A 24,414-nucleotide genomic window follows, 5' to 3' on the forward strand; every position below is an offset into this window, starting at 1 on the left:
TAATTTTTATCATGTATCTGAAAAATAAGATGTAAAGGATAAAATTTATGTAAATGATTTCTATTTGTTATGTTTAATAAATTTGTCAATAGTTTAATTTCTGATTATGTAGAAGAACACATTATTTAGGAAAAACAAAAACAACAATCATTGCTTGTGAATGTCTAGGGTAAAAATTTCAGCGTTGCACAAAATTCCACTGCGTTCGTAAGTTGTCGTTGCCCCCCTCATCGATAATGAAGTTGGCTGATACCGTGCAAACGTGAAATCTGAATGAAATGTCCCAAAGCAAAAAATATTTTCTTGAATGTCCCAAAGAAAATTATGTAATTATATTTAATTTTATCCCACTTTAAACAATATGAAAACTATTATAAAAAAAATATTTAATTAAGTTTTCAATAACTTATAAATAGAAGATAATGGATCCAAATGTGAAAAGAATAAAAGTGTAACTGTGTAAGACTGATAATTCACTCTTTTTTTTCTTGGATCTTGAAAAGTATATAAGACAGGGAAGTATAGGAAATAAACAATAAATTTTGGCATGTAGTGAAGCCATAGTTCAAAACAAATAAGATACACAAAATAGGTAATTAAGCGGTAATAATAACTTAATTTTTTATAAAATAAATAAATAAATAAATAAAAATCGCTGGATCCATTCTTCACTAATTCAATTTTAAGTTAGGTTAGGTTGGAGCAAAATCAAATTTAACTTAAACTTTTTAAAGAAAGTCCTCACATATTATGGTAAAACAAATTAACCCATTATTGCTTTTTCTATCCTCATGATTTCTTCATACGAAATGTGTTGAAAAAGTTAAAAATATTTATGATTTTAAATTTTTGAATGATAAAATTTAAATTTATTTTGGATTATGAAATTTAAAAAGGTAAAATAAATTTTAGATTTTAAATATATTCTAAATTACTCAATTCAAATTATATAATCTAACACATTTTAAATTATAATGTATTATTGAATTATACTCAATTTTTGAATTCTAATTTATATTATTGGAATTGTTTTGAACTCTTTATGATAATTCAATTTGTTATTTAGTTGGAGTTTTTTTAATTTGCTTTATTTTTAACAATCTCTTATTTTCTTAATCAAGAGGTAAACTATTAGAAATTTCATATATTTAGATATGACTAAGATAGTGAATAAATTGATGGATGCTCGTTTCATTAATTATATTATGTTGAATTTGATTGACAACTTGTTTGGTTAAATTTAGCTATGTTCCAAAATTGGAGGGATGAAATCATACGACAATTGATGAAGAATGAACTCAAGAATCAATTTGCTTTCCAATTCATTTTATTCTTATCCTTTAAATTTTTCAACAACAACCCCTTTTTATTTACTGTTCTTTTTAATTAACATTTTTTTCATACGATATTTGAATATTATTTAAAATTATATTTTAATTCATTGGAATTGATATGATTTTGTTTTGTTTAAGCTTGAGAATGGTGTATGGAATAAGAATCAATGACAAACATTTTAAGCAATTATAATAGGCTACATAACCCCAAACTATCTCCCATGGAGACATTGAAGCTTGATTCATTCCATCGAAAATTTCATACTAAGCTTAAAAGACATATATAAAAGGACATGGGATAAAGGAACAAAAAATTGAGACTTAAGTGTTCTAGTGGAGGTCATTCTCTCTTTAGAGGAGACCTTTCCTAGAAGAGATACCAACTTACTTTGAGTGATATTTCCTTTAAAAAAGTGAGCAAAAATGTAAAAGAGGGTGCACTTTAAAAAGCTAAAGCTAGGGTTACAATGGTTGAGGACAGCTAAATCCCACAATCATTTCACTAATCAACAACTCATATTTCCTATGATTTTTGAGGTATTAATTCTACAAAACCCAATTAATCAAATAATTGAGGGCATAGAGGAATAGATGGAAAAAGTAAGCTAGAACAAAATCAAAATAAAGTGAATAACTTCTATGGATTGGATAAACTCCAAAACATCAAGTTTTTTTTATTAATCTCCATTAATATATTATCTTAGAATTTTAAATATATTATTTCATTATTACATTTATAATTGAATTATTAAACTTTAAATAATTGTTTTTATCGCTTTAATAAAACTCGAACATTACAAACACTTATATTACACCATATTAACACACCAAGAAGTACTTTCACAACCCTAATGCACCATTTAATAAAGAGAAAAGAAATGAAAGGAGTACAAGCCAATAAAATAAAGAAAGAGAAATAAGTAAATATTAAAAAGGATTTTATTTAAAGCAAATGAGTGAAAAGAAAAATAATTTGATTTATTATTAAAAATAATTTTGTTTAATTATTTTTCTTCTTATTATAATAAAAAACAAAAAAAAAACATCGATATAAATGTTCCATAACTAATTATAATCATAAAAAATAGATTTATTTTAGTAATATAATAGATTATAAAACTCTTTTGTGCACTACTTTGACTTGATTAAAGAGATAAAATAATTGATTGTGTTAAGAGCATACTATTCTCACTCATTTCTTCTTTGTTTTGCAACCAAAATAAGAATGGCCATTAGCTTTCTACATTTTGTTTTCCTTTCATACTAAACAACCTTCATTTCTTTAATTGTTCACATCTTCTTTCCCTTTCGTACTAAACAACCCTCTTTTTCTTTTCTTTTCTTTTCTTTAATAACAACAAAAATACATGTTTTCTAAAGGTTCACATCCCACTTCAAATCATTCTAGGTAATCTTCCCATGCACAGTCAGTTCACGATTCTCCAAAACACGCAATATTTGGAATTAATGAAAGCATATCAAATGAGAAGTTGTGGAGAGGAATTAAGTAGGTTTAGAGTGAATACAAAAAGTTGCAAAAAAAAAATTATGAGGCAGGACTCCTAACATAATTTTAAGATAAAAAATCATTAAATAAAAACTAATACTAGAGATTAAAAATATTTAATTATTATATTGAGTAAATTATATACTACTTTGAAATAATTTCTAAATTTATAAGCTAGTTTCTAAATTAATATTTAATTAGTTAGCAATACTTTAACTACCAACTTTAGAATCTAAATTAGTTGGTAGCTAAGACTTGAGTACCTAATTAGATATCAATTTAAAAACTAATTTATAAATTTTATTAATAATAGAAATTACTTTAGATACCAATAATTTTTCTAGTTTTTAAAAAATAGTATTTAATTTAGTCAATATAGTGACTAATTATTTTTAGTCTCTAAGATTAGTTTTTATTTAATAATTTTGGTGTAGTGATAATTTTAGTTGTCTGAATATATTTTTCGTAAATATGTGTGAAAGAAAAGAAATAGTTTTTCAAAATAGTGTAGGCACACATAAAAAAATAAATATAAATAGTTTATAAATACACATTAATTTAATTAATAAGAAACTATTTTTATTATTTATGAATGTTTATAACAAAGTTTATTCGATGATGTTTTTTTACCAGCGAAGATTTACTCGATGATGTAAATTTAAAGATAACAACAAAATAAAGTAAGACTATTGATTTTATAATATTTCTATCTTTAAGAAGGAGCATTCTCGTTGGACAAGGTGAGGAAGAAGGATGTTTTATTTTTTAGTTCATGAGCTTCAATTAGATTATCTTCACCTTTCTTAGACTTTTTGATAATCAAGTTATTAAGAACTTAAAATGACAATAATAATATTGAATAGATTTTTTTATCAGCCAATAATAGTAAATAGATGAATTGAGTAAGTTATTTTTTTTAATATTGATTTATAGATTTTTGAGTCTTCAATAAAAAGCTAAATAAAAAAAAATATTCATCTTATTGAATAATATTTGATTACCTTAGCTTCAAGTTATTCAACTGTTAAGTTATTAAGTAACAAACAACTATATTCAGTCAAAGCTAGGAACGTTCATATCATAACTTCATAACCAAATCGATAAAATAAATTGAAAACTGATCCAAAAAATTGATAATCGATTAAAACCTTTTTTTTGTATTCATTTTGGATTTATTTTCTAGAATCGAGCAATTTGATTCAAATTAGAGTTTACATTGAACCAAACCGAAATCAATTATTTAGATATTATTATATTACTTATCAGTTTACTCATATATGAGAGATTTGTGTGCGAGAGGAAAATATAACGTATTTCACTTGGTTCATCCTATAAATTTGTGGCAAAATAATACAATACGTTTAACATGTAAATGAGGAAGAAGAGAAGTTATCTTAGTAGTATGAAAACGTTACTCTATTTGAAGGAAACAATATTGAAAATTTGATATTTATGTTTTGTATTTCATGCAATATTGCACATGCATAAAGTTTGTTAAACTTATAAGAGATAGATTTTAGGGGGTTTCTAGTATCTATGCCACAATGTATAAATATAGCATAACCACGTTAATATTAGTAAAGTTAGAAGACTAAAAAACATAATTAGTTAAAGACAAAAAAAAAATATTAAGCCAAAGAAAAGCAAAAAAGCTAAAGTTGGAAAAATGCAAAAGCAAGACTTGGGGCTGAGTACGTGTATGAATGAATGATAACATGCTAAAGTATGAAGAGGTGAGGGTAGTGGGGGACAATCATAGGCTAATTATTAGTGTTTCTAAGTTGTGATAGACGCGACTCTAAGTTCACTGCTACCGCAATGAATATCTTATGGACAACGAGGTCTCTTTGCTCATGAACTTGCAGAGGAATATTCATCTTCTTGATTGAAGAGGATGGGCTACAAGAAGCGACTGATTCCATATTTCATGTGTTTGTATGCTATTTTTTGGACACTTTTGGTGCTTCACTTGCTGCTCAAGGTTTCTGGCAATGCAGAAGGTGACGTTTTGTACTTGCAATTGATTGTTTTTATTTTTATATTCCTGTTTCTGTTCATTTATGAGTTGTTGACTTTTCAACTGTGTTGTTTAGGCTCATATGTTTGAATGAGTCATACAACTTGACATGGAGTTAGTATTAGGCTTTTGTTGATTATTGAAATTGGTTCAGAAGTTCCGTATATGTTGGACAATGATCAATATATGAAAAAATGACAGCATGAATTGGATTGTTCTTCATGAACCATTTCTTTGAGCCTTGTTCTCACCTTGTTTGGTTCCCTACCAAAATCGCTGTGGTTCTGATGAACTGACAGAGTATGCAATATAAAAACACAAACTAGGAAGTTAAATAGAACTAAAAAATTTAGAGGATAAATTGAAACCAGTATTAAATTTAGAGGACAAAAAATACTATAACCTTTTCCTTTTTACTTTCTGTTTTTCACATAATTTCATTAAAAGCAACAATGAAAAGCTCTAATCTCTAGTCGATGGGATCTCCAACAGACACCTGTTTGATTTTTTTAATTATTACTTCTATGACAGGTGATGCCCTGACTACATTCAAGAATAATATGATAGATCCTACTGATGCTCTTCGTAGTTGGGATCCTGGCGTTATAACTCCTTGTACATGGTTGCATGTTACTTGCAACGAAGAAAGTAGCGTAATCCGTTTGTAAGATATCTGTTACTTTTACTTGTAGTTTTATGAAAGTTTCTGCATAAAGTGAAAACGATTGTTTGGCTAGGGATCTTGGAAATGCAAACCTTTCGGGTCAGCTTGTTCCAGAGCTTGGTCAGCTCCCAAATTTGGAATATTTGTAAGTTATGAAATAGATATGATAATGTTGGCTCAAAGATACGCCTCCTTCGCTGAGCAGATTTTGCATGACACATTTTTCTTTTCAATCACAGGGAACTTTATAACAATAATATAACTGGGGAGATCCCAAATGTGCTTGGAAATTTGACGAACTTGCAGACTTTGGATCTTTACTCGAACAACATTACTGGTCAAATTCCAGACGAGTTAGCCAAACTTAAAAAACTGCGAGACCTGTATGACATGCTTTCCTTTTCTGATATCTTTAATCAGCATAACTTATTTAACTAAATTTCAATTTTGTTTCTTCTTTTTCAGCATTCATAAGTTTTTGTTTTCCAACATAAAATGGTGGCACATTGTGCACCCATAATATGCCCATTTCAGTTCCAACATATCTTGTCTTATGCTTTGAGCTGTTGCCCAAGAGAAGTATCATCCTACATAATCCCATGAAATAGATATATACTTATATAAGTTAACAAGAAGTTATTATGGCACACACCCACTGCACTTGCTACTTAATGATTGTTTGTTGTGAATAGTTTATTATCTGCTAACAAAATGGCTCTGCTCGCTGCTGAACTAGGCGTCTCAGCAAAAACAGCTTGTCAGGAAAGATTCCTGTGGGTTTGACCACAATTGATACACTGCAAGTTCTGTGAGTTTAACTCCTATGTCTGTATGTCTAGATGCATTGCTATGCTAGCGTTGTGCTATTTTGTCTATAACCTGACACCATGATCATTGTTGAATATAGTGACTTATCGTACAACAACTTAACAGGGAATGTCCCAATCGATGGTTCATTTTCAAGTTTTACTCCCATCAGGTGGGTACTACAAATAAGATTTTTTGTTCTGATGAGCTCATTGGGAAAACCACACAGCAATACTTGGCCAATAGCCATACTATAGTTCGAGTGGCACTATAAACTTTACATCAGAGTCCTATATTTCTTATGTAGGACACATGACTAATATTAAGGGATGAAATATCAAGATTTTATTAACCCCGTTAATCAATTTTTACAGTTTTGACCATAATCCTTTCTTGAAGCAAACCACTCCAACATCACCACGCGTTATACAGAAACAAAATCCTTCAGGTTTGTTATTATTTGCTTTATTGTTGGTAATGAATTTAATTTTTCAACGAATATAGCTCTTAAAGTATTCTCTCTTATGAGAATCCAAAAGGCTTCAGATTATTGTCATGCCACTAAGATAAGCAGAGGCTCAAAAACGGTGTTATACAACTCCAAATTAATGCTATCTAAAAGGTTTTCGGTTTTAGTGGTATTTACATTTGTTTCTTTTACAAGCTGAATGCACTCGGTTCTTTTCCACACACTACTAACATTTCCTTCGCCCTTTGCCGCCAAAAGGCTAAGAGAAATGGAGGTATTGATAAGGGATAGGTTGTGCGGTTTTCCCCCAAATGCTTGCTATGTAATTTTGCATGATTTCTGTGACTAGACATTTTTATACTCGAAAGTTTTAAATTTATAGAAAAGGACAAACTGGTTGTTATCGAACAATGATCTTTGGCAATGTAAATACCTTAAGCAGAACAGCTTCTGCATGCTTAAATGTATAGTTTCTTAAGGTGAATGTGTGACCTCATTCTGAGTCAACAAAGGGAGAAGAGTAGAGTTTTGAGGGACCTATATATACAATAAAAAAGAAAAGTTGGGGCAGGGGAAGAGTTACTTTGACTTGGTGGGGCATGTTGTTAGCATTCTGTTAGGAGAAAAGGGAAATACTTGTGTGATAGATGAGGGTGGCATGAGAGAATAGGTTGAGAGAAGAGTTTCCAATTTTGTACTGAGTGACACCTTTTATAAGGCAACCACTATATCGTACTTTTTGTTTGAAGAACACCACTATATTTTTCAGTCATTTGGGGTTCTAGTTTTGGTTTTCTGTCTGGTATCTTAGAAGGTGACTCATGGTCAAATACAAGAAAGGGAGTAAATAATAATGTCAAGTTTTTTTTTTTTTTTCTGTTCTATTCAATGGAAAGCAATGTTTTGAAATTGACTTACAGTTTCCCGTTTAACTCTGTTAATTCTTGTAGGTAATAGTTTCATATCTATTGCCGCCATTGCTGGAGGAGTTGCCGTGGGTGCTGCACTGTTGTTTGCAGCTCCAGTAATTGCATTTGTTTACTGGAAAAGAAGGAAGCCACCAGATTATTTCTTTGATGTTGCAGGTTGGTTGATTAGCAGAAAAACATGGTATACACACCGATTAAAGCTGTTTATGATAATCATAACTAATTGTTGTTTCCTCCACTGGCAGCTGACGAGGATCCTGAAGTTAACTTTGGTCAACTTAAAAGGTTTTCGCTGCATGAACTGCTAGTTGCAACAGATGCCTTTAATAACAAAAACATTATTGGCAGAGGTGGATTTGGCAAGGTTTATAAAGGACGCTTAACAAATGGTGATCTTGTAGCAGTAAAAAGACTTAACCAAGAACACATCCACTGTGAGGAGAAACAATTTCAAATAGAAGTGGAAATTATCAGCATGGCTGTGCATCGAAATTTGCTTCGGCTGATTGGTTTTTGTATGACAACTACTGAAAGATTGCTTGTGTTTCCTTTCATGGTTAATGGAAGTGTAGAGTCATGTTTACGAGGTACCTTTATTAGGCTACTCTATCGAGTGATATGCATTGCTTTTATCACTAATTTACCTCAACTTGTTTCTCGAGTAAAAACCTTTTATCTTACATGTTCTTTCCTGTAGTTATGCAAACCATACTTTTAATGTCAAATTTCTTTCAACTTTCATTTTTTTATTTTTGTAAAATAAAATTGTGTATGTCAGGCATCTTATATCTAGCAGGGGCACATTCACACAACAATTTGGATATATATGAGTAGCTTAAATTTAATCCTTTGTCAGAGCCTGTTTTTTTTTTCACAAAATTATCCAATTTTGTTTGACCACATCATTTGATGTGGTTGAAAGAGAATACAAATAAACTCTGCAGCTAAATAGCGTAAAAGCAATTAAAATTTGTTGTAGTATTTTTCTTTCCAAGTTGTTATGGTTTTATGTATATTGATTGTATTTTGTAGAGCGAGCAGAATCACAAGCACCAGTTCAATGGCCAGTTCGGAAGCGTATTGCTCTAGGAGCAGCTAAGGGGCTTGCTTATTTGCATGATCATTGTAACCCAAAGATTATTCATCGTGATATCAAAGCTGCTAATGTATTATTGGATAAGGACTTTGAAGCAGTTGTAGGAGATTTTGGTTTAGCAAAGATTATGGATTACAAAAATACTCATGTTACTACTGCTGTACGTGGGACAGTTGGCCACATAGCACCAGAGTATCTCTCAACTGGAAAGTCTTCAGAGAAGACTGATGTTTTTGGATATGGTGTGATGCTTCTTGAGATAATAACTGGACAGAGGGCTTTTAATTTAGCACGACATGCCATTAGTGATGAGGTCATGTTGCTAGAATGGGTAGGTATTATCATGTTTACTAAAGATATGCTATTAGTACTAGACCAGTTAGCAATCTAAATATTATGAGATTCAAGATGGTACAATAGAAGGAAATCATATTGTTGAAGGAAATATTTTGGCACTAAATACAGTTAATTCCTACTTGAAGTTTAGAAACCTCTTTTGTTCCCTATTCTATTTTTGTATTTTCAGATAACTAGCCTTAAAAAAAACAATACAAAAATTGAGTTAGTTGTTATTTCTGTCCTAGATTCTGGAATCTCATCTTTCTGGTTGTTGTTTGTTGCACCAATATGTGCTGATGTTAGCACCAATGACTAATGGTTTTTATTGGCAAATGACATTATTTTGATCCCAGGTGAAATCACTTCTGAAAGAGAGGAAGTTGAAGACACTGGTGGATGCAGATTTACATGGAGATTATGACGAGGAGGAACTAGAGGAGTTAATCCAAATAGCATTGCTATGCACACAAAGCTCCCCTTTGGATAGACCAAAGATGTCTGAGGTGGTGAGAATGCTAGAGGGTGAAGGTTTGAAAGAAAAGTGGGATAAATGGAGGAAGAAAGAAGATAGAATCCAAAAAGATTGCAACTCCTTCAATCTCTACATAAAAAATTATGACTCAACTTCAAATATTGCACCAGATGAATTGTCTGGTCCTAGATGATCTTTGTAGAAACAATTAGTTACTCTCAAAGCTGCAAAATGTTGGCTCAGTGCACCATATAATTATTGTGCCATGCAATGGTGAATTTCAGTGTGTGTCTAAATATTCCTAAGTCTTTACTCATTGTTACTTGACTGCATGTTCATCGAGTGTTTCTCCTACATTTTGAATAGGTTCTTCATGAAGGGTGTGTGGATGCAGAGCTAAAGTAGTGTCATAGTTTTTTTGTCTAACCTGACACTAGTTATTGTGGGTTGTAGAATATAGTCATGGTGGTTGTTTACTCCGAGCAAGTTGGTGCAAATGCTTTGTTTACAAGAATAGTGGAGGGATAATATATATTTTAGCTTTTTCTATAGTTATATCTCACTCATATATTACCATAAATTGATCGTCTTTTAACCCAGTTCTCTGTGGAAGATGCTCTGATTTCTTTGAGTTTGAAATTCAAGTGCTGATCGTAGTAGGATTAAACACAATACTTAATAAAGATCTACTTATGAAAGACCTCTAACTTTTAAGTCAGTTAGTGAATTAAAGATTATATGAAAATTAAGTATAAGATTGAAAGCAAGTTGAAATCCAATTCCATGTTGAAATCGTGAAGAAAGGAAGGATATTGAAATCCCTACATGACATAAACCATAAGTATGACCCTATTAGGATACAAAGAGAAAAATTGTCATCACTGTCAGAAGTTTTTTTTATTGTAAGGGATAAGAAATTCAGAATATTGTCATGCTTGATGAATGAATATTCAACATAGGCTCTAACATGGTATACACAAAGCATTGGATGTAAGTCCTGTAAAAAAAGCAACCATGGAGAATATTGTTCTTCTTACTCCAAAAGATTTGGAAATAATAAGAGACATGTTTCAAATTCCACAAAAGTGGTAAAGTTGTTAAGCGCATGGGAGGTAACAAAGAAACCTCAAAAAGATGGGCAAAACCATATTATCTTTGAACATGAAACAAATCATCCCATTGCTCCACCTCAACAATATTTTGATATGAAAGTTTATAAAGAGGAACTTGATTGTGTTAGAACAATGATTGAATCAATAAGCCTAAAGTTCATTCAATATTGCTGGCTTTGTGACTTAAGTGTTTGAATTCTTGATTCAAGATCAATGGATAACATGACTCCATTTTCTATGCTCTTCAACTCATTATAGTTGAAAATGGTGATAATGTACCCATATACAAATTCGGAAATATAACATTAGAACCATATATTGTAGTAAAAAATGTTTCATATGTCTAATGACTAGCTAATAGTCTTATCTACATACAAAAACTCACAATATTTAATTACTCAAAAACATTTTTCTTCTCTTATTGTATTTTTTAAAACCTTATCACAAGAATGATGATTTTAATTGCTAAGGAACAGAGTGAGAGTGAGTTGTATTTGTTGGATTCCAAGTATTTGAATAAAAGAAAGGTCATAAGCCAACAAGCAACATCATAGACATATACAAGTTCCCAAATATGTCTACATCACAAAAAATTTGGACTCACTGCACCCAAATACAATAAAGTTTGTAGAAACAAGAAAGCAATGGTGCTAAACTCTCCATGTCTCTTTTTATTGGTTTTGTTGAATCTAAATCTAATCATTCTCTTTTCAGTAAAAGAACACTATTTAGATTCACAACTTTACTCATCTATGTAAATGACATAAATCTTGGAGGTAACTCCTTGATCGAAATGAAAAAGGTGAAGCAGTTTTTGAACAAAAATTTTAAAATCAAATGCATGCTTAAGAGATTAAGCCATGCTCTAATCCTCTCATACAAGATATGGGAGTTTTGTTCGACTCCAGTTCTTCTCTTCAAGATGCAGATTCATACCACAAATTAATAGGACGATTGTTGTATCTCACCAATAGGAGACTTGACATGTGTTTTGATGTATATTCTCAGTCAATTCCTTCAAAAATCAACAATACACCACCATCAAATAGTTCAACGTATTAAACACGGTATCAAACTTAATCCATCTCGAGCCTTATTTTTTCCTTCAAATTCTATTATATAATTTATTGGCTTTAATGATTTGGATTCAAATTCTTATCCAAACACTCAAAGCTCAACCATGAGATATTGCATCATCCTTGGATCATCCCTCGTTTCATAGAAGTTAAAGAAACAAACCATTGTTTCACGTTCTTCCTGGAAGTCGAATATCACACATTAGTCACAATTACTTGCTAATTACATAGGTTGACTTATCCCATTTAAGACTTCCATTTACAAGTTGTTTTTTTTTTTTTTTATATTGTGACAATTAAGTTTTCTATCACATAGCCTCTAACTCAAGTTTTCACAAACGAACAAAGCATATAGATATAGATTATTATGTTGATTGTGATAAACTCCAATATAAATTTTTCATCACCTATAAGATTAGCTTACCAATCATGAATGTTTTCACCAAGCCCCTTGATCACTCTCCCTTTACTGCCATCATGTCCAATCTTGAAGTAAGGAGTATACATTTCCAGTTTGAAGGAGAGGTGTTAGAGTATACAAGCTTTCATATCTTGTTTTTTTTTTATTAGTGGTACCTTTATTTTTATTTTTATTTTGTGTACCAGTATGAGCAAGGCCGAGGTCCACCTGGTAGCCCGAGGCCGAGTCCACTTGACCGAGACCAGGGGAACCTGGCTGAGACCTTAGAAGACTTGACCGAGAGGCCGAGACCTTAGAAGACTTGGTCGAGACAACCGAGAGGCCGAGACCTTAGAAGACTTGGCCGAGACGACCGAGAGGCCGAGACCTTAGAAGACTTGGCCGAGAGGTCGAGACCTTAGAAGACTTGGCCGAGATGACCGAGAGACCGAGACCTTAGAAGACTTGGCCGCGAGTCCGAGACCTTAGAAGACTTGGCCGAGACGACCGAGACCACTTATTACAACTAACGCTCAAACCAAGATCAGTGAAGTTAATCTATCATTAAGAATTAGGTAATGCAGCCCTAAGCGGTATCCACCTCGATAAACGGGCCCAACAAGGTAGGCCCATTAGAATAATATAAATAACACACATTCCAAAGGAGTAAGGTATGTCATTTATTACTGTTCACCTACCTGAGACCTGACCACCCGAGCGTCGGAGTGCCTTCGCAGGTACCCCCACCATCCGGTGTTCACCCGAGGCCGAGTGCCGAAAGAGAAGCAGGAAGACGAGAAGAATCCCAGCTCATCACCCAGTCACCTGACCGACCGAAGGAAGGAGAAAAAGACTTCAATAGTTCTCTAGGTCCCATCTCCCTAGCAGTAACATTTTGGTTTTTGATATAATAGCATTTTCTATTTAATAGAAGCACTTTTATAAGAAAATGTGCTTTGTAATAAATGTTTTTTTGTCTTTTTCTCTACTTGTCCTCTTTCTTATGTATAAAATCCAATTATGAAACTACATGAAGGACCCACAACCAAATAGTTTACTCTCTCTTGGAACCATGATACAAAATGCACATACCAATGAGTATCAGTTGCAATAATAGGAATCAAAGATTTTGACAAAGTTAGTATCTATAAAATTTGCTTACTTGATCCAAGGGGGTAAGAAACATTTCAATGTTCAAAATCGGTGGCATGAAAATGGATGAAAGGTTGATGGCCTTTGTGATTGTATGGATTCTTATTCCTAAGGTAGAAATCATGCACAAATACCATACAAGTTGATTGGCCTAGAGTGATCATTGAAAACATTATGAAAGAAAAGGGGTTTGCTTTCTATAAAAAAAGCATATTGTATTTTTATTTCTTAAGTACTAGTGTAACCAAATGGACTTTTTATTTCTAAAGTACTAATGTAACCAATTGGATGCAACTAGTGAGGTATGCACCATCATTAAATCCAAGAAATGAGCCTTGAACAAGGACATTAAGATGTTACAGAAATCTCTCTATATTCAAAATAAAAGAAAATAAAAGAGAACATATATTTAAGATAAGAGGTATGTGAACAGTATGAGGAAAAAAAAGGAAGAACACAAGAAAATCAAGAAAAAAAAAACACAAACACATCTTGATCACCAACCACTTGTGAAACCCCTTCATAAGCAAACCTTGATCACCTTAATCAATAAAACTAAAAAAAACACAGATTACAAAGTAAAGATTGAAAAAGAAAATACTTAGATAAAACAATTATGATACTGAATCACATTATGAGCAAAATCAAAGTAATTTACACTATGTAGTAAGGTTAAGAATCTTGATCTTGAAAATATTTTTCAAAGGAAACATATTAAGGAAGTATTTTTAGCTTTGAGAATTTCACACTGAAAATTTTGGTTATTTTTTTTATTCATCAAGGTATTTAAACACATAAATCATTTTACAAAACCAAATTTGGTATAATAAACCAATTGAAAACAATATTAATGAGATGTTTCAGAGATTAAAATAGTCCAATTAATTATTTCAATCAGTTGAAAAACAATTTAATCAGTTAAAACCTTGATAATTAATTAGAAATAAATTTAAAAACTAGTTTATAAATTTTTATTAATAATAAAAACTAGTTTAGATATCAATATTTTTTTAATTTACAAAATAATATATAATTTAGTTAATATAATAAATAATTTTTTTTTCTCTAAAACTAGTTTTCATTGAATAATTTTCTTGTAGGGTCACTAAATATATATAATAATTATATTTCCGTTCCATTTAAAATTGCTTTGCACAATAAATATCAAATCAATAATAGAAATATTAATAACATTATTTTAACATTTTTTCTTTCTTTCTTATATTTTCTTTTCTTGGTTGAAAATTATTTTAAATTACAAATTTTAATAAATATTCATTTAGGGAGAGTGTCTTCCAATCTAAATGTAGAATTCATCAAAAAGTATATTATTATTCTCTCCTGAATCATCATAAAAAAAATTATTAAATAAGTTTTAAAAACAAAAATAATTAATTATTATATTAATTAAGGTAGATATTATTTTATAAATTAAGAAATTATTGATATCTAAAATATTTTTTATTATTAATAAAAATTTATAAATTAATTTTATTGACTATTCAAGTTTTAATAATCAATTATTTTAGATTTTAAATTAATATTTATAATTATTAATTTAAAATTTAAAGTAACTAATAACTAAAACCTGATAAGTAATGATAGATATTCATTTAAAATTTAGTTTATAATTTTTTTTAATAAAATTTATTTTAAATAACGATAATTCTTTTAATACTAATAATTTTTTAAGTTTATAAAATAATATATAACTTAAAAATATTAGTAATATAATAATTAATTATATTTTGTCCTTAAAAATTATTTTTTATTAATTATTATTTTTAGTGAATATAAATTTTTTAAGTTCACCACTATTTGAAAATAATAAAAGAAAATACAGTACAGAGACTGAAAATAATAAATTCAAAGTAAAAGAAGTCTGAATTAGTTGATAAGTGCAGAACAGGAGCTTACATTGACTCAGAGTATTACCACATATAAGTAAACACAAAAAGAAGATGTCATAATTAATTATGCAGAAACAGCTTCGTTTGAACAGGGCAATGTGATGTGGGACAGTAGTAAGTCTTGAAGGGCGCGTCTTTGACCATCTCTTCTTACTTCTTCTCTGTTCAAACTTCTAAACACAGACTCTTCTCAAGCTAATCACCACCGTTCCTAACATAGTACACATTTTTTTTGGGTTTATTGTGTAATTTGTTGTTGGACCACCATAATTATCTAGTCCTTGTTCAATAAGTCCATTCCTTGTAAAAGGGTGTGTTGCTGTGTTGATGTTAGTTAACTAAAGATTAAGCTAAATTATAATATATAAGTGCCTCACTATCATCTAAAACTCACTTTCTCATCACAATTTTCATGAAATTGAAAATAAAAACAAGTGACAGAAGAATAACAACAAGAGGAAATTTCTGGGCCAAAAAATGCAGCATCATTCATTGACTTGCCTCTCCGGTCTTTCCTCCATATATCCCAACGTACCACACGTTTAAGGCTGGTGGCTGGAGAATCACTCACTCTTTCTTTATCTGCCTAAAAGCTGTTGCTATCTTCAGCTTTTTTATTTGGAATTGATGACCCTCACATGAGATTCTATTCTAGCTAGCTCCATTGTAAGAACTGACAGAAGAAAAGAAGTTAGAAAATTTGGTGGCGGTATAACTCTGAGTTGACTGCTATTTCTTTTGGTCAATTTGCTTATGGACTTGAAGGTTATAATGGAGATCAACTAGTGCTTAAGAGGGGCTCTGGATTTGGGATATTAAAGTGCATGTGCATGAGTGAAGAGGAGGGCCAACATGAAGCAAGTGATTTCATCTTTCAGGTGTTTGTTTCTTCTTTGTGCAGTTTTGGTGCTTGACTTCATGGTCAAGGTTTCTGGCAACCAAGAAGGTGGGTGGTGGTGACCTTCTCTGAGCTTCCTTGGTGCTTGTCTTGATGCTTTTTTACTTGATTTTACTGTTTCTGTTATTGTTGTTGCTTTGCAACTGGCTCATGTTTGATTGAGTAATAAAACTGGAGGAGTTATGTAAACAACAATTAGGAGCATAAATTGAAAAAAAAGTTAGAGGACGAAATTGAAACCAATCTTTATTTTAGAGAAGAATTTTTGCCTCTTAAATATTTCTATGGTGTGTTGGTGCTCTATATGACTAGCTTCGGCTGTTTGTAGGTTGTAAAATGTTCTTGAGGAACTTGGATTTCATCTTTATACTTCCTTTATTTCTCAAGATTTCATTCGAAATACATGTTTGATTTTGTTTCACTCCTGTCTATTTAATATATGAAGTGTGTTTAATTGCACTTGAAAATTACATCTGTGACAGGTGATGCCCTGGATGCATTTAAGGGCAATATGAATGATCCTAACAATGTTCTTCAGAGTTGGGATTCTACCCTTGTAAATCCTTGCACATGGTTTCATGTTACTTGCGATAATGACAATAGGGTGATCCGTGTGTAAGATATCTATGTTATTTTTACTTGTAGTTTTGTGAAATTTATCATAGGTCCTAAAATTTCTCTGTTCGTAACAGAGTGTGCATACAGTGAAAAAAGACTTTTCTTTTTTTTGTTAGTGATCTTGGAAATGCAAACCTTTCGGGTGAGCTCGTTGCACAACTTGGTCAACTCCCAAAGTTGCAATACTTGTAAGTTAAGAAATGGATATGATATTGATGACTGAATCCGATGAAGCAAGATTATTCTAAAAGTCAATATGATAACTATTATTCATAAAATTCCTGACAGTTCTTATATACTTGCTACTTTATGTTAATGATATGTTTTGAAATGAAAGAACTGGGTGCAACTTAGAAAATTCTTGGTTTGGAGATTCAGAGACCGTCATGCATGAAGAGTATTCTTATCACAGAAGTAACATACTGAATATGTTGTTGAAAGTTGAAATATTTCTGCACTTTTTCCTTCACATCTTTAGCTTCAGACCTCTCCCACAGATGATGGAAGTGAGGAAGTGTGTATCATATTCCTTATACTAGTGTAGTTGACAACCTTTAGCATGTTATGGTGTGTACTAAACCTAATTTAGCTTCTGTTACATGATAAGACTAAAGATAGAGCTAGTAATAGAAGGTTGGAGTGCACTGATTCAGATTATGGTGGTCATCTTTATCAAAGATCTCTTTTCATATTAACTTTTATTAGATTTTTTAACCCGTCATAGCATTGATTCAGATGAGTTATGCAATTTTTAGTTATTCACTGGATCTTTCTCTGCCCAAATCTGAATATCTTTCTTTTGACAGGGAACTTTATAGTAATAATATAACTGGGAAAATCCCAATTGAGCTAGGGAGTTTGACAAACTTGGTGAGCTTGGATCTTTACTCGAACAAAATTACTGGTACCATTCCAGACGAATTGGCCAACCTTAAAAATCTACGTTTCCTGTATGACATGCTTTCCTTTATCTCATATCTTTAATCAGCAAAACTTATTTAAATCAGTAGCCTTCATAACTTTTCTTTCCTACATATGATATTCCTCTATCACATTTGAGTTCCAACACATCTTCTTGCTCAAGAGAATAATTACTCTACATAATCACATGAAATAGATGCTAATGAACAAGTTATTGTAGCACACACTCACTACACTTGCTACTTAATGATTGTTTGTTGTCTTGTTTCGCTACTCTTCCGTTATTGGTTTAAAATATGGAAAACTAAATGGCTCTGCTCCGTGAATCAGGCGTCTCAACAATAATACCTTGTCAGGAAAAATTCCTATGCGTCTGACCAATGTCGATAAACTGCAAGTGCTGTGAGTTTTACTCCTATTTCTAGATACATTGCTATACTAGCATTGTGTTATTTTATGTCTAACCTGACACATGGTCATTGAATCTAGTGATTTATCGAAAAACAACTTAACAGGAGATGTCCCAACCACTGGTTCTTTTTCCTATTTTACTCCCATCAGGTTGGTACAACTTAAATTTGTTTGTTTCCATAAGCACACTGGGAGAACCACACTACAACGGTTAGCCAACAACCATTTGGTTCAATGGATCCATATGAACCTCACATTAGAATCCCATAATTTTTATGTGGACACATTACTATTACTGTTATATTTACTATATTCATATATACTAATAATATTATGAGGGGTGAGATATCAAAATTTTATTAACCCATTTATCTGTCATTACAGTTTTAGGAATAATCCCCTATTGAATTATAGTAGCCTTCTATATCCACCAGCTTCAGCACCGCCACAAAGTCCTCCAGGTTTGTTGGTATCTGTTTTATGATTGGTAATGAACTTAAGTTTTCAGAGAATAACCTGACATAAAAATATAGGGTCAAAATATAACTATTAATGCCCTCTCAATCATTTTGGTGGTATTTACTTATCTTTTTTTTAACATGATGCATCCATTCCATATCATTCCTACTTCAAATATTTCCTTCACCCCTCTGATAATTGATAGGTTACAGGTATTTCCCCAACTGCTTATTCTGTAATTTTAAATGAATTTTGCCACCGAATCTTTTCATTCTGTCAAGTTTTAAGTTTATTGAAAAAGACAGACTTGGTGTTATTGAACAGTGATCTTTGATGGTGTAGATACCTTAAGCATAACCTCTGCATGTTTAAGTGTATAGTTTCTTAAGGTGCATGTGCTCATGATCTTCTGCTGAATCAGCAGAGGGTGAAGCCTGGAGTGTGGAGGGTATACTCTTGAAAGAAGTATGCTAGGAAGCAAAGTTTTGGAACTGAGTTGTAGTTTCCCATTTACTTCTATTAATCCATGTAGGTAACAATAACCGTGCTGTTGGAATCATTGCTGGAGGAGTTGCTGTGGGTGCTGCATTGTTGTTTGCAGCTCCTGTAATTGCACTTGTTTATTGTAAGAGAAGGAAACCACAGGATTTTTTCTTTGATGTTGCAGGTCGGTTGATTAAAAGAAAAGATGGTTTGCATACTGATCAAAGCTGCATATGATAGTCATAAATAACTGATTTTTGTGTGTCCTTCACTGGCAGCTGAGGAGGATCCTGAAGTTCACCTTGGTCAGCTTAAAAGGTTTTCACTGCGGGAACTACAAGTTGCAACAGATACCTTTAACAACAAAAACGTTCTTGGTAGAGGTGGATTTGGCAAGGTTTATAAAGGACGCTTAACAAATGGATATCTTGTAGCAGTAAAAAGACTCAAAGAGGAACGAACCCAGGGTGGGGAGATGCAATTTCAAACTGAAGTGGAAATGATCAGCATGGCTGTGCATCGAAATTTGCTTCGCCTGCATGGTTTTTGTATGACACCTACTGAACGTTTGCTTGTGTATCCTTTCATGGCTAATGGAAGTGTTGCTTCATGTTTACGAGGTACCCTTACTAGTCTACTCTATCATAGAGGATTAATGTGATATTAGAAGAACCTTTTCATTTAGCTAAATCTATTTCTCAAGTTTAAAAAAAAAATTCTAGTTTATATCCTTTTCTGGTAGCTATGCAAGCCCTTTCACTTCAAATTTATTGCAAGCTTTCTTACTTATTCTTTGTGAAATAAAAAACATGTATGTCTGGCATGTTATATCAGCTGCTTAAGTTTGATCCTAACTGAATTTGATTCACACATTCATCCAATTTTGTTTGACCACATCATTTAAGGTGGTCACAACAGAGAATCCAAATCTGCTTTTCTGCTAAATGGCAGAATGTTATAATTTCTTCTGTTAAATTTCAATGTGTTTTCAAATTAAAAATGCTTTTATGCATATATATTGTATTTCTGTAGATCGTCCGGAAGCACAGCCACCACTTGAATGGTCAAAACGGAAGAGTATTGCTCTAGGAGCTGCTAAGGGGCTTGCTTATTTGCATGATCATTGTGATCCAAAGATTATTCATCGTGATGTGAAAGCTGCAAATATATTGTTGGATGAGGACTTTGAAGCAGTTGTTGGAGATTTTGGTTTAGCAAAGCTAATGGATTACAAAGATACTCATGTTACTACTGCGGTACGAGGTACTATTGGCCATATAGCACCTGAGTACCTCTCAACTGGAAAGTCTTCAGAGAAGACTGATGTTTTTGGATATGGTGTGATGCTTCTTGAACTAATAACTGGACAGAGGGCTTTTGATTTAGCACGACTTGCCAATGATGATGATGTTATGTTGCTTGATTGGGTAGGTATTATGTTTGCAAAAAACTATGCTGTTATTACTTCTTGTTCAATTATCAGTCACGTGTTTTTTTCCAAAAAAATGGAAGTTGAAGATGAACTAGTGGAAGGAAATAATATTCTTGAAGGAAATACGTCTGCACTAAATATTCTTCTTTCAGCACAGAATGAGAAGTTCTTGTTTATTCTTCCTATATATTAGCTGAAGTTTTGAAACCTCTCTTTGTTGCTTCTTCTGGTTTTGGTTTTGTTGTAAAACTACCTTGGCTTTGAAACAAAATACATAATTGCCATGTATTCCTATTTCTGTTTTAGATTCTCGAACATCATCTTCTTAGTAGATTTTAGAACACCTCATTAGCTATGCACTGAAACTAACACCAATGTTTATTGGTTTTTGTTGGAAAATGACATTATTTTGATCGCAGGTGAAAGCACTTTTGAAAGACAAGAGGTTGGAGACACTGGTGGATGGAGATTTGGAGGGAAGTTATGAGGAAGAGGAAGCAGAAGAGTTAATCCAAGTGGCCTTGTTATGCACACAAAGCTCCCCTTTGGAAAGACCAAAGATGTCTGAGGTGGTGAGAATGCTAGAGGGTGAAGGTTTGGCAGAAAAATGGGAAAAATGGTGGCAAAAAGAGGATACAATCCAACAAAAGTTTGACCCCTCCAGTCTCCACCATGCTTACTGGCCATTATCAGACTCAACTTCAAATATTCTCCCAGATGAACTGTCAGGGCCTAGATGATTTTTTGATAGAGAGAAACTTTTAAACAATGAAAGAAGCTGATATCAAAGGAAGAGACAAAGCTTCAAAATGTTGGTTTAGTACACTATATAGGCTTTATTAAAAAGTTGTTTGAGTTATACCTATTTTGTGCATAAAATAGTTTATAATCATTCTAAAAGATATATTTCTTTCAAATATTATTAAGAATATTAAGATATGAATTTTTTGAAATGCTCTCTTTTAATTTTATGATTTGAAAACTTTACAAATCAATACAATTGATTCGTTTTAGTGAAATCATTTATTCAAATTGTTAAATACTATCAAGGTTCAAAAATATTTAAGTATGATTAGAAAGCCGTTTAAACACAAGTATTGAGTTTAGAAATTGTATGACGTGATGGACTGTGTATCACGAGAATGAAGACTAGATCATCTAACACAATGAAGATGACTAGAATTTCTAATGTGTTTCATTACCAAAAATCGTCTAGTATGATGCAATCCACTTAGAATGTTTAACAAGTCTAACATAAAGAGATGGTCTAATATATTTAACACAGTTTGACCGTCTTGTACATTTACCATCTAGTACATTTAGTACAGTAAGACTCTCTAACAAGTTAATTAGTGTGAGAGTGTCTTACATATTAAAATTATAGACTTTGACTTTACTCCTTTGAACACAGTAACCGTCTAATGAGCTTAACTCTGAGAGATCGTCTAACTGTTTTAATATTGTAGGAATGTATAGCAGGTTTAATGTTTATAGATCATCTAGTGTTTTTATGTTTAAGTTTACACATGAAGTAACTTTGTTAAAAATCTTAACACATCTTACAATGTTTTTTTATCATCAAAACTCGTACTCTTTTATTATGAAACTGTCTAATAGAGTATTATGAAACTGTCTAATGGGTATTAGATCGTCTAGCATATATTAGATGTCTATTATCTTAACAATTTTCTTTCGTTTGAATGTCATGTTTGGTTCTTTGCATCCTCTTTAATCACAAACAATAATTTAAACCTAGGTATTATAGGCTACTACCATAACACATGAACAGGAGGACCCTCTATTTCTTCCTCACCACTACATCAAGTTTCTTTTAAACCGTGATAACCCACATGTTCTCACCTTCAATGCAGATAACTCATATGCTCAATACACAATCATTAGGACTTGCATGTATATTTTTGTACTCCAAACCCATCAGACATAGTATCTTCTTCACTTCATAGTTACGATTAAGTAAGGTGTTTTGTTCTGGAAGCATCTCTCTCAAGAACTACAACAATTTAGTGAAACTTCTATCAGCATCCATTCCTTGATTTTAAACTGAACAATTTTGAATTTGTTAAGGGTCATGTAAAGTTAGTGCATCCTAGGTACAATTGTTGCTCCAAATCAAATTTTAAGGAATCATACACATGATCTCTTCCCAAAGTTTCTTTACCCACATCATGTATCATGCCCTATAAATGATTGTTCATCCATTCTTCATAATTTTGTTGTTGTTCCCACTATAGCAGGATTGTCTAATATTTCTTCGTGTAAAGTCCATATTGTATAACTCTTCACTATACCAAGGAAGAACAAATGATCACATATTTTCCCCAAATCCTAACGTATTTGATTTAGACAATGAACGTAACATTGATAGCTTTTTCATTTTGGCAAGCAGACCACAAGAACTCATCAATTTTCTTTTCATACTCTTCACTAACACGACGTTCATTCATCCAACTTCGCTCTAACCATGAAAAATAATATACAAATGACGCTTTTGATAAATATTGCGAAGAAGCTGACATTAAGCACAAACTTAAACTATCATACACCTCACAACAAAATGGTGTAGGTGAGAGAGGAAAAATAGAAGCATCATGGAGATGATAAGGTGTATGTTACATGAGAACGAATTACCAAAGATGGTGTAGACAGAGGTTACAAGCATTGTTGTATTTTTGTTGAACAAGTTACCCAAGTTTTGAACAGAAAACTCCATTTGAAGATTGGCTACAAACCAAATTTCCAAATTTTGAGAATCTTTGATTGTGTTTGTTGTTCTTATGTTCCACAAATTAAAAGGGACAAATTTGACAAAAAAGGTTGAATCTAAAGTTTTCATTGGATACAGTAGCATATCAAAAGCTTACAAAAAATTTCAACCACAAAATGGAAAAATTCTTGTGAGTAAAAATGTAAAGTTCATAAAAGATCAACATTGGAATTGGGAGGACCTAGTAAGAAATCAACTTCCAGAAGCTCCACAACTCATTAATAATGAAGTTGATGAAATTTGTGTCAGAGGAAAAGATCTCCATTTGATATTTATCAAAGGTGCAATGTGGTTGTCTTAGAACCTGCTGAATTTGAAAAAGCTAAAAAGATATGAAAAGTGGATTAATGCTTTGAAGGAAGAATTAAAGATGATTAAAGAAAATGACACATGATCGATCTCAACACACTAAACTAAAGGCAAATGGTTCTATAAATAAACACCCGGACATATTAATGGTTATATTTGAAGTAGATTTTTCAAAAATATTTGCCATTACGTGTCTTATTCAAATCAGAATGCTACTTACCTTGACTACACACAAATGTTGGAAAATTTACCATTTAATGTAAAATTTACATTTTTAAATGTTATTTACAAGATAAAATATTTGTAGAGCAACCAATCTCAAGTCAATTGACAAGAAGTTGGTTAAAATAAGTCCATGTATGCAGGAAAACAAAAATTAAAGATCAAAGTACAAATATTTTAACAAAAACATTCCCAAAAGTCAAATTTGAAGCTTTAAGAAATAAATTAGGTTTTTACCGCTATTGAGGTAAAGAGAAGATTTATTGAAACTGAACCTAGAATAACTACAACATAGATATTTTATTCAATTTGTTTTATATTTGGTTGTTTTGATTTAATATCCATTTACTTTCTAGCTCTATTATATTTTATGTCTTAGTTCTTTTAATTTATTAAGTGTTATTTCAACAAAAAAACTTCCTCCCATTAAAACAAAAAAAGTAACTGAATGCAAGGGTAAAAAACATGTTAATAATAGAACTTTAGTCAAAGGAATGAATTTACCTGAGCTTCATTCAAGTATGGTAGTTAACATTTATATTTAGCAGCAAAGTAATCCAGAAAACCTGACATTTGGTGCAATTAGGAAATA

At 31.7% G+C, this 24,414-nt stretch overlaps 2 protein-coding genes across 3 annotated transcripts; both read left to right on the plus strand.

Moving 5' to 3' along the window:
- The first annotated feature begins 4,495 nt into the window (after positions 1-4,495).
- Positions 4,496-10,185, plus strand: LOC137811829 (BRASSINOSTEROID INSENSITIVE 1-associated receptor kinase 1-like). The gene is made up of 11 exons (XM_068613685.1): positions 4,496-4,841; positions 5,390-5,522; positions 5,596-5,667; positions 5,762-5,905; positions 6,259-6,330; positions 6,430-6,501; positions 6,704-6,777; positions 7,749-7,883; positions 7,973-8,314; positions 8,760-9,154; positions 9,516-10,185. The coding sequence occupies exons 1-11, from the start codon at positions 4,736-4,738 to the stop codon at positions 9,825-9,827; spliced, it is 1,857 nt and encodes a 618-aa protein (XP_068469786.1). The 5' UTR covers positions 4,496-4,735; the 3' UTR covers positions 9,828-10,185.
- A 5,251-nt stretch (positions 10,186-15,436) lies between these two features.
- Positions 15,437-21,459, plus strand: LOC137811830 (BRASSINOSTEROID INSENSITIVE 1-associated receptor kinase 1-like). 2 transcript variants are annotated; one of them, XM_068613686.1, is made up of 11 exons: positions 15,437-16,230; positions 16,665-16,797; positions 16,917-16,988; positions 17,607-17,750; positions 18,052-18,123; positions 18,211-18,282; positions 18,517-18,593; positions 19,124-19,258; positions 19,353-19,694; positions 20,107-20,501; positions 20,926-21,459. In XM_068613686.1, the coding sequence occupies exons 1-11, from the start codon at positions 16,137-16,139 to the stop codon at positions 21,244-21,246; spliced, it is 1,857 nt and encodes a 618-aa protein (XP_068469787.1). In that variant the 5' UTR covers positions 15,437-16,136; the 3' UTR covers positions 21,247-21,459. The 2 variants fall into 2 exon arrangements, with proteins under 2 accessions (XP_068469787.1, XP_068469788.1); XM_068613687.1 differs by lacking the exon at positions 18,211-18,282 and having other exon boundaries at positions 15,621-16,230.
- The last annotated feature ends 2,955 nt before the right edge of the window (positions 21,460-24,414 follow it).

The sequence above is a fragment of the Phaseolus vulgaris genome, chromosome 2 (genome assembly GCF_000499845.2).
Source record: "Phaseolus vulgaris cultivar G19833 chromosome 2, P. vulgaris v2.0, whole genome shotgun sequence".
NCBI classification, from domain to species: domain Eukaryota; kingdom Viridiplantae; phylum Streptophyta; class Magnoliopsida; order Fabales; family Fabaceae; genus Phaseolus; species Phaseolus vulgaris.